Raw genomic sequence first — 11,350 nt, forward strand, 5'->3', positions numbered from 1 at the left:
GTGGTCTGTACAGACTCACCGGATAAATCCGTCCGATTCCCTCCCTCGCATGCGTCGTAATGATTCGACGCATGCGTGGAAGTCCTTATATTTTAGCGTCGCGCACGTCATCATCGCGGCGACGGCACGACACGTCACCGCGGAGGGAATTCCGCGCGGATTTTGATCTGATGGTTAGTACAACCATCAGATCAAAATCCGCCAGAGGATTTATCCGCGGAAACGGTCCTCTCGTGTGTACAAGGCCTAAGACTTTAGTAGTAGGTATTATAACAGAGATTTAACCAGTAAATAGATCAGTCTAGTAACTTGCATTCCATCCACTGAAGGTAAAGAACAGTCATAAGAGAAATGCGGAAACAGCCACAGTTACGTTTAGAAGTCTGTCATGCTCATCCTGTGGCTTCACTATTAAGTGAGAAAAGTGCTAGAACAATCATACTGCCAGTGAAGCAAGAAGCCTTGGCCTGCGTCAGCTATTTGGTAAGTGACGCCACAGAATGAGCATGACAGCCTGGGAACTAGTAACCTCAAAAACCGAATTGGAAGCTTCTACTGTATATTTATATCATGCCTGATCCAGTTTAAAGAAAACTTGTACTGAAAAGATATAAAAAGACTGCCAAAAAAAAGATTTGCTTGGTTTTATCTGGCTTCAGTACATGGAGACACTGCTATGGATCAATAATGCAGGTTAGCAAAATCGGAACTTGGTATTTGCATACACCGACATAAGTCAGTCACTTACAAAGTACTGAAGCCACCCATCAGCATGAAAGATCGTGCACACAATACTTCCTCCTGTAATTACAATGTGATCAGACTGTGCCCAATCTTCATAACAAAGGGTCGATTCTAGGGTCACAGACGCCTGGGTGCAGAAATATTTCTGGCGCCCGCACATGGGCATGGACATCATACCAACTCCTCCCCTTTACAAATGTTTCTATGGCAACGACACAAATACAGAGATGCTCCCCTAACACGGACAAGGAGAATACAGTCAGTCGCTGCTTTGCTCTCCTCCTCTGACAGGAGGAGGGAGGGGGGGATGGGCTTGGGCAGGAAACCACAGTGGTGGTGACCGGGAGAGAGTTGCCATTGGACACGGACAAGGAGAGAGGGGTGCACTCTGGTACTTCAGTGGCCCCACCTCTGTGGCGCCCGGGTGCACTGCACCCCACGCACCTGCCTAGGATCAGCCCTGTCAGAATATACAAATGCAGGTCATGGTATAGCTAGTAGTAAGGGTGATGTCACTGTATAGCTAGAAGTAAGGGTGATGTCACGGTATAGCTAGTAGTAAGGGTGATGTCACGGTATAGCTAGTAGTAAGGGTGATGTCACGGTATAGCTAGTAGTAAGGGTGATGTCACGGTATAGCTAGTAGTAAGGGTGATGTCACGGTATAGCTAGTAGTAAGGGTGATGTCACGGCATAGCTAGTAGAAAGGGTGATGTCACGGTATAGCTAGTAGTAAGGGTGATGTCAGCTGGACGACTCATGCCACTAGTGATCTGTCAAATGGGCAGGACCGAGAAGGGGCCAACCGTTTGGTCCTATGAAATCATTCTCTGTAGTAGAGGCAGCAAGATGTCATTCCCATCACTAGTGTTAGAGATTCAGCAGTATTGGGCCTATGACATCTTGCTACAGAGGGGGATATTTTGTAAGGAGACAGGCTTCTTTAGCGCTCGCCTTTCTGACCATACACTGTTGCATTTCTTTAGTTCTGGCTGGAGAACTGAACAATAGACATCAAATAGATCCCTTCATCCATGCTAAACAGCAAGGCTGGACGAATCCCCATACTGGGATTTTAGTATTCTAACAGCCACTGATAGCAGCTGTCAGAATAGCTCAACAGGGGAGGCAGCCGATTGGATGCCCGGCTGTTCACCTAAAAATTTTCCAGCAGGCTGTCAAAATGTAATCAAATGTTTGACTTTTGGCAAACTGAGCTGGATCAGCAGGGCCATCCGCTGAGCGAATATAGGCCAGTTCATTAGGAACCAGCGGAAATATGCTCAGTGTGGCCAGCACAAGTCCAATGCTAGCCACACACCAGTTATAAATTATTCAAATGCGTTTTTGAAAAAACAAACACACGGTCATGAGAGCAAACATAAAACATACTGCCCTCATGTAATGACCAAATTTCAAATGATAAATCATTCAATGAATCAGTTTTGCGTTTGTTTTTTGCTTCTGGGTCATACATGTGCAGTATCAACCGTTACATTTATAAACAGGCGAGAAACACATTAACCGCTTAAAACCCGGAACATTATACAGGTAAAGGATCTTGCCGCTTTTTGCGATTCGGCACTGCGTCAACTTAACCAACAATTGCGCAGTCGTGCGACGTGGCTCCCTAACAAAATTGGCGTCCTTTTTTTCCCACAAATAGAGCTTTCTTTTGGTGGTATTTGATCACCTCTGCGGTTTTTATTTTTTGCACTATAAAACAAAAAATAGAGCGACAATTTAAAATAAATAAATAAAAAAATTCAATATTTTTTACTATAATAAAATATCCCCAATATATATTATATATATATATATATAAACTTTTCCTCAGTTTAGGCCAATATGTATTCTTGATAAAAAAAAAAAAAAAAAAAAAAAACACCTCAATAAGCGTTTATTGATTTGCGCAAACCAAAGTTATAGCGTTTACAAAATAGGGGATAGTTTTATGGCATTTTTATTAATATATATATATTTTTTTTACTAGCAATGGCGACCATCAGCGATTTTTTTCATGACTGCAACATTATGGCGGACATATCCGACACATTTGTGGGGACCATTGTCATTCTCACAGCGAAAAGGGTTATAAAAATGCTCTGATCACTGTGAAAATGACAATGGCAGTAAAGTGATTAACCACTAGGGGGCGCTAAAGGAGTCAAGTGCGACCTATTGTGTGTTTCTTACTGTAGGGGGGGGCGTGGCTGGATGTGTGACGTCACTGATCGTCGTTCCCTATGACAGGGAACAGACAATCAGTGACAAGCCACAGAGAAGAACGGGGAAGGTTTGTGTACACTCACCTCTCTCTGTTCTTCAGCTCCTGTGACCCGATCGCGGGACAACGGCGGCGATCGGGTCACGGAGCTTCGGACCGGGTCGTGAGTGCGCCGCCCACGGCTGGGTTCTTAAAGGGGACGTACATGTATTCCCTTGTGCCCAGCCGTGCCATTCTGTTGACGTATATCGGCGTGCGGCGGTCCTCAAGTGGTTAACCTTTCAATTTATTGTCAGTTTCTTTAGCCGCGTACAGACGGTCGTTTTATGCGATGTAAAAAAAAACGATGTTTTTAAAAACGTCAATTTCATTGACCGTGTGTGGGGGAAAACGTCGCTTTATGTCTTGTAAAAAACGACTAAAAAAAAAATTGAAGCATGCTTTAATTTTATGTGTTGTTTTTCAAAACGTCGTTTTTTACTTCACAGAAATTGACCGTGTGTAGCAAAAAACGACGTTTTTACACCCGCGCATGCCCAGAAGCTAGTTATGAAGGGAGCTTCAATGGAAAAACGTGGTGAACGTAACCTCGCTTTGCTAGAGCATTGTGAAAAAACGATGGTGTGTAGGCAACTTCGTCTTTGAAAACGTCGTTTTATTTCATGATTTAAAACGTCGTTTTTTTTCATCACAAAAAACGACCGTCTGTACGCGGCATTAGATTTTTGGCTCAAAAATCTCACAACCGATTTTTCGATTCATGCCCATTAGCTGGACGGAAAACAAATGAACTGTCCAAATGACAGATTTGTGAACGATTTTTCGTCTGGTGTATGGGCACACTTAGTAAACTGGACTTATTCTATAACGTTACAAATTCATTCGAGCGGGACCTTAAAGGGGTGGTTCACCCTAAAAACTACTTTTTCTTATTCCACTGCCCCCCCACATTACAATACGATTAAGACTCTTATTATTTTTTTCTTGCTGTACATACCTTACTACAGCATATTCACCCGTGCATCCGGGTTGCGAGTCCCGCGGGGGTGGGCGTTCCTCACATGCTGGTGATTGACGTTTTGCCCAAAAACGAGCTCCCCCCCGTTGTGTAAGCCGCGTCACGGTTGGCGAAAGGAGCCGAACGGCGAGTCGGCGCTATACTGCGCATGCGTATCGCCGTTCGGCTCCTTTCGCCAATCGTGACGCGGCTTACGCGACGGGGGGGGGGAGCTAGTTTTTGGGCAAAACATCAATCACACACGTTAGGAACGCCCACTCCCGCGGGACTCGCAACCCAGATGCACGGGTGAATATGCTGTACTAAGGTATGTACAGCATGAAAAAAATAATAAGAGCCTTAATCGTATTGTAATGTGGGGGGGCAGTGGAATAAGAAGTAGTATTTTTTTCAGGGTGAACCACCCCTTTAACTATCAAAATATGTTCAATGTGTATACAGTTTCTATGAAGCCCACTGAAAATAAAAATGTAACCACATTTTCCTGATTATGGCTGTGTGAATAGCATTTCATTCACATCGAAATACACCGACTAGTGTGAAAAAAAAAAAAAAAAAAAATTCTTAAGATCAAGAATCTGCAGCTGTTACACATTAAAGTACAACCAGGCAGAAATACTAAGAAACACTTCCAATGTGAAGCTACAAATTAATTCTGCTTATTTTAATGAATAAAGTATTTCAAAATATTCAGTTCATAGATTTCAACCAAAGTCGGTGATAACCAAATGCATTCAGTAAAATATAGCGTGTTAAACGTTAACAGCAAGTTCTAGAATTTCTTACTACTTCGCAATTAAATCGGATTGAAATTTTTCAGAATTAGCACCATAAATACAGCAAAGCTACAAATAAATAATTATTGCCTTCCGATCTTTTATATTTAATCCTGTTAATCTAATCTGTAAAACTATCAATATAACTCTCTTAAGAGTCTGGATCTATACACACACAGCACTTTCTAAGTAAAGCCTCTCCTGTTCTATATCCAGGAATAGCCATGTGTATGGGCAAGCTGTATACAGGCTCAGGGGGAGGGAGACCCCTCTATATATGGTCAGCACTTGGACCCCCAGCTCAGACCCTCACAAGGCTGCCCAGTCCTGGCTTGTCTCCAAATATGGAGTTGAGTGAGTGTGGGGTTTCCCTGACCACCACTACAGGGGCCATCAATATAAATACACAGCTCAATTCAGCATTTGCCAGCTCACTGCTACACCAACGCCCTCACTGCTGCAGCACGGTGAGTCCTGCACGGGATCATTTGACCCATTCCGAGTCAGTGACTGGTCTTTTTATCCTTCCCCTGCCAGTCTTACATAGCATAGTAATAGCATAGAATTATCAGAACTATTTAACCTTTTAAGTAGAGGATTCCTTTAACATACTACCTTTTTTTTTGCAAGTCCTAATCTAGTTCTTAATTTTTTTTTCCTCTTCTTTAATTTTTTAACTCCCTCTTATTTCAATTTTTAACTCCCTCTTATTTCAATTTTTTAACTCCCTCTTATTTCAATTTTTTAACTCCCTCTTATTTCAATTTTTTAACTCCCTCTTATTTCAATTTTTTAACTCCCTCTTATTTCAATTTTTTAACTCCCTCTTATTTAATTTTTTAACTCCCTCTTATTTAACCTATTCGTTTACGATACAATTTAATAACTAACTAGCAGAAAATGTATCTTTTAGAACCCAGAAAATAGATTCTTCCCTCCCCATTTATTTACAAAATCCATAATTATTGCATTTTCCAAAAGGTAATAATAATTGACCTTTATGCGGGTTTTGCCTTGTAACTTACTACAGGTTGTCTTCCTGGCAATCTTGCTTGGCATAACTAAAATCACACAGGAAATCCCACAGGTCATAACTTAATCATGTTCTTGCCAGTCTTGCCAAGCCTCAGTTTAATCCCCACTTACAAAAATCACTTAACAGCTCCATTAATTTAACTGCAAACTGTTGTTCAGCTAATTCCCTGCACTGATGCACAACCTTTCTGAGAAAATTGAGGTACCAATTAACTAAATTCTTGGTCAAATTCCTTTAAATGATTTTATAGATTTTCTCCACTTACTCCAGCAGTAGCAGAATTAACTGATAATCATAAAACTATTCCTAGGTGGGCCATAGATTGTCACACCTTATCTTTTTTACCCAACTTAAAAAAAAAAAAAAAAAAAATATATATTCATAAATTTAAAAAAATTACATGTGAATACTTACTATTTTCCTAGCTGTAAAACCTTTTTTTTTAATTATTATTTCTTTATTTTTAATTTTGCAAAAAGGAAATGGAGGATCTTCAGGGTTTAGAAGGGACAATTCTCCTTGTCATTTCAAATCCCAAAATGATCGCTAAATTTTATTCCCAAATTAGAATACAACCCCACACTTTTTATAGTTCCACGGAATGTTATTTAACTCCTCGCCTCAGAGATCCTTGCCTTATGGAGTCATTCTGCTGCCAAAACGCTAACTTGACAAGTTCTTCTGAGACGGCAAGGAACAGCTGGGTTCTAAAACAGATGGGACAGCAATATAGACAGGTGGAACAGTCAGACTTGAGAGCAGAGGAAATGATATATAGCAGACAGGCAATCTCTAAGCTATACTCAACTACAGTACGCAAAATGTATTTTTTTTTTTTTTTAACTTATTCAATCCTCCAACAGCCCCTCTCTTGAATCCATCATGTGTGACGACGACGAGACCACCGCCTTGGTATGCGACAATGGCTCCGGACTGGTAAAAGCTGGCTTTGCTGGGGATGATGCTCCCCGTGCTGTCTTCCCCTCCATCGTGGGACGTCCTCGTCACCAGGTAAGTGCACCTAAGATCTGACCAGCTTACACACTTATAATGACTTGCAGGATCACTAAGCATGGTTGTATACAAAAACTAAAGGTTTGTCATTTAGACCATTATACATTTCCCTTTTGGAACTACATTAGATTCCATTTTTTATTTTATTAAAATTTTTTCAAAAGATTCAATTAAAAAAAAAAAAACAAAAAAAAAAACCACACAACACACACGTAGCTCAATCCATTGTAAATCCTAGCAATATGGCTCGGTGCTTAAAAGTTTTTTGTTTTGTTTGTATTGGATTACTTTCCTTTTTTTCTGCAGTTACTTTTTTACAGCTTACTATTTAATTCTGACTTTAATATAAAAAAAAAAAAAACACTCCTGCAGTTAATAACTGGTAATTACCAGGAGCGCGCAATGTCAGCACTATAGACTGCCAACAGCACCACCCAGTGGAGCTGTAAACAGAGTCATAAACTTATAAATTACAAGGATGCATAGATTATAAATGATTAAAGATTATTAATGTATTACTGTTTTTAGCACTTGCACCCTTTCTTTCATAAATTAGCACAGAGCAACTATATAGATCTTACAGGCCACTTATATAATCCCTGAGCCAACATGTTACAGATTTCTAAATTTAAAGGTTCAAAATCAAATAACATAATAAAAACAATTCAAGCCAATTATACCTTTAGCGCCAATTAAGTAGCTTTAACACAAGAATAATGATCTTTGATTTAGCTAAGCGACTATAAATTGCTAATCGCATTGAACTACTATCCAGAATGTTTAGTACTGCTTTATCCAAAGTTTTTGAGCAAAGTGTTACTGTTAAAGAAAACTATGGGGTTGATTTACTAAGAGTGCAAAGTCAGGTGCAGCTCTGCATAGAAACCAATCAGATTTCAGCTTTTTTTGCCAGAGCTTAATTGAAAAAGCTGAAGTTAGAAGGCGATTGGCTACCATGCACCAGATTTAGCACTCTCCATTTTCAGTACTTTAAAGCTAAATCTACAACTCTTGCTGGCATCCTCCCCTGTGTGCCAGGCTAGGTTGGTCAGCACATAATGACATCACGCTTGCAAATGAGGCCGTCATTCTGACACACAGAGACCAGCACAGCACTGTAAGCGGAGCATGTGCAGTTTACAGTGCTGGAGAAGACCACAAGCAGGTAGGGGCATTTTTTATTAAAGAAGAGAAAGTCGCTTCGGCAATAAAAGCCTGTCTGCTTGGAGTTTGTCACAGCGGAACTTTAACTTTTAAAGGACACCTGATGGGAGAGAAATATGTAGGCTGTCGTTACCAATGCTTCTCCTGAAAAGTTTGCTGCCATACCGATGCCATGACTTTAAAACAGAGCTAAAAACGCTCTCAATCAACATTAACCATTTTTAATCTTTATGCTACTACATTAGTAAATGGATAGGAAATAGATCATATTTAATTGTTTGAACCCCCCCCCCTATTTTTTTTTATTTTTTTTAACATTTCTACATTACTTTAATTTCTTCCTGGTTTCTGGCCTAGGCCAAAATTATGTCATACATCCCAGGAGTTTCATTGGAATTTTCTTTTTTTATCTGGAGGAGGGGCTTTCTCAGCTAAGCAAACCCTCTTGTCTGCATGTCTGAGATAATGGCAGATGGGTTCCATGAAGTAAATTTTACATGAATACCTTTACTCAATATGCCATAGCTGGGGGTTTTTTTTTCAACGCGATTTCTCTACAAAATAAAGTATGGAGACATGGATGGATGGGTTCAGTTTTTGGTGATCAGATACAGTTAAGTTCTGCTTTAATACTAGCCTTAGACATGGACCCGAAGTAAAGAGTAGGAAATGTGACTTTTGTTATGCTTAGACGTACTGAAGCCAGATAACTTTAAAAAAGGAGGTCAGTAATGATAGCCCATGTATTACCACCTTGTTGAGGTTATTTACAATTGATTTTGTCAGTATGTCATGTTGTAGCAATTTCAGTAAGCATCTTATGTATTAAACCATATTTTGTTTTTCCTTTTTCAGGGTGTCATGGTTGGTATGGGTCAGAAAGACTCCTACGTTGGGGATGAAGCCCAGAGCAAGAGAGGTATCCTGACTCTGAAGTACCCAATTGAACATGGTATCATCACCAACTGGGATGACATGGAGAAGATCTGGCACCACACCTTCTACAATGAACTCCGCGTTGCCCCAGAGGAACACCCCACCCTGCTCACTGAGGCTCCCCTGAACCCCAAGGCCAATCGTGAGAAGATGACCCAGATCATGTTTGAGACCTTCAACGTCCCAGCCATGTATGTTGCCATCCAGGCTGTACTGTCCCTGTACGCCTCCGGCCGTACCACCGGTAAGATTTTACTAAAATCCAATATATTATATTATATCTGCATGCATGAATAAATAATAAAAAACACACATCCAAACAAGTACACGATTAGAAAAATTGTGGAACTGATTCTCTTGTGAAGGATAGACTTCATGGCAGTTAATTTACGGTTAACAAAATTATAACAGTTTATGCAGTATTTGAGACATAAAACTGGGTTATTGTTAAGACTGAATTATATCCTAGGAGCCCAAAAGTCTGTAGATTATTTCTAAATATTGTCCACTAATGTTCGCGAAGTAGACTGTGTACATGCAGGACAAAAATCGCCCAAAAACAGTTGGTTTGTCAGGAACCGGACGTTTTTCGGCCCGTGTGTACAGATGTCTGTTTTACAGAAGCCAGTCTCATGTCTGGTTTCTGTCGAACAGCCATGCTGAAAAAACAGCATCCAATCAGCGCTGGCAGCCAATGGCTGAGAGTGCTCATTGGTGGGTGGTCAGATCACCGCACTTACATCTCTTGTGTTAGCTCTGTGGTCCGTAAGTTGGGCCAAATTGGAAAAAAAATTAAAACTTCTAGTGTTTACCCTGCAGTAGGATAGTACCCTGGTCTAAAAACTCTGTCTACCTTTAGATAAAAACTATAGCACTTTCTGCAAACATAGTTTTCTATATTCATTCTCTTTAAACACAACTACCTCTTTGCAGTTTTAACAGTTTAATCTTCGCTTTATTAGGTATCGTCCTGGACTCTGGAGATGGTGTCACCCACAACGTACCCATCTATGAAGGTTATGCTCTGCCCCATGCTATCCAGCGTCTGGACCTGGCTGGCCGTGACCTCACTGACTACCTCATGAAGATCTTGACTGAGAGAGGCTACTCTTTTGTCACCACTGGTAAGGACTGTCTCTATCACGTAAACTTATCAATATGGACAAAATTCATGAAATCTAGGTTTGGAATAATACACATTATTTACAATTAAAAGCACCAACAGAAATATTGTACAATGCAAATATATCTTATACAAAGCATCTTTTTAGGCTGGGTGAATCACATCATTGAGTCAATATAAGCCTAACAATGCCCATTTTCTCTCATCACAGCTGAGCGTGAGATTGTGCGTGACATCAAGGAAAAGCTTGCCTATGTAGCTTTGGACTTTGAGAATGAGATGGCAACTGCTGCTTCTTCATCCTCCCTTGAGAAGAGCTATGAGCTCCCCGACGGACAGGTCATCACCATTGGAAATGAAAGGTTCCGTTGCCCAGAGACCCTCTTCCAGCCATCCTTCATTGGTAAATATTGCTTGATTTTTCCTAAATATACATTTACTCCATCTTTAATACATGTACTCTGAAAATAACACACTGTGTCTGGTTTACCCTAGGTATGGAATCTGCAGGTATCCATGAGACCACCTACAACTCCATCATGAAGTGCGATATTGACATCCGCAAGGACCTTTATGCCAACAATGTGCTCTCCGGTGGTACCACCATGTACCCTGGTATTGCTGACCGTATGCAGAAGGAAATCACAGCCTTGGCTCCCAGCACCATGAAGATCAAGGTAAGCTTACTAAAATTTAAAAACGCAACTCCCAAACCTTGTGCTGTATCTACGGAAAAGCCACATAGTCACAATCCAAAATTCATTCTTGAAATATATACCCTTCCTCTAAGCTAGATTGTAGCATAACTAATAGATAGTTTAACAAATCCTGAGGCAATATACAATGCTTTAATAATTCTCCAGGAAAGCATCTACTGCTACAAGTTTAAATCAGGATCTCTCCTTTCCTGGGGCAACATGGCAGAGTAACACCAATGTAGAAAGCCAGTTTATTCTAAACAAAAACTGACATTTGTACTTACGTGATTTGTAACTTTGTTATTCTCTATTCTACAGATTATTGCTCCACCTGAACGTAAATACTCTGTCTGGATTGGAGGCTCCATCCTGGCTTCTCTGTCCACCTTCCAACAGATGTGGATCAGCAAGCAAGAGTATGATGAAGCTGGTCCTTCCATTGTGCACAGAAAGTGCTTCTAAATTATTCACCTTTTTTCTCCCCAGTCCTTTATATGGTACATGGATACATATAAAAATAAATGATTCCTACAAATAAACACATTTTGAATAAACCTATTGTTTTCGTGTCCATTAATACTATTTAAACTCTAAGCCACATTATTCATAAATAA

The 11,350-nt window shown here is 40.3% G+C and overlaps 1 protein-coding gene across 2 annotated transcripts; it reads left to right on the forward strand.

Moving 5' to 3' along the window:
• Positions 1 to 5,094: 5,094 nt before the first annotated feature.
• LOC120917615 (actin, alpha skeletal muscle 3) lies at positions 5,095 to 11,290 on the forward strand. Of its 2 annotated transcripts, none has more exons than XM_040329050.1 (7): positions 5,095 to 5,267; positions 6,665 to 6,812; positions 8,835 to 9,159; positions 9,878 to 10,039; positions 10,250 to 10,441; positions 10,534 to 10,715; positions 11,055 to 11,290. In XM_040329050.1, exons 1-7 carry the CDS (start codon positions 5,110 to 5,112, stop codon positions 11,196 to 11,198), a joined length of 1,311 nt encoding a protein of 436 aa, XP_040184984.1. In that variant the 5' UTR covers positions 5,095 to 5,109; the 3' UTR covers positions 11,199 to 11,290. The 2 variants fall into 2 exon arrangements, with proteins under 2 accessions (XP_040184984.1, XP_040184986.1); XM_040329052.1 differs by having other exon boundaries at positions 5,126 to 5,232.
• Positions 11,291 to 11,350: the final 60 nt, after the last annotated feature.

The sequence above is a fragment of the Rana temporaria genome, chromosome 11 (assembly GCF_905171775.1).
Source record: "Rana temporaria chromosome 11, aRanTem1.1, whole genome shotgun sequence".
In the NCBI taxonomy this organism is placed as follows: domain Eukaryota; kingdom Metazoa; phylum Chordata; class Amphibia; order Anura; family Ranidae; genus Rana; species Rana temporaria.

Excerpts from the sequence above, each read along its gene's own strand:
- LOC120917615 (XM_040329050.1), top strand. The coding sequence starts at position 5,110 with ATGGAGTTGAGTGAGTGTGGGGTTTCCCTGACCACCACTACAGGGGCC. Across the intron at positions 9,160-9,877 it reads CGCCTCCGGCCGTACCACCG|GTATCGTCCTGGACTCTGGA; the intron begins GTAAGATTTTAC and ends TCGCTTTATTAG. Across the intron at positions 10,716-11,054 it reads CCAGCACCATGAAGATCAAG|ATTATTGCTCCACCTGAACG; the intron begins GTAAGCTTACTA and ends TCTATTCTACAG.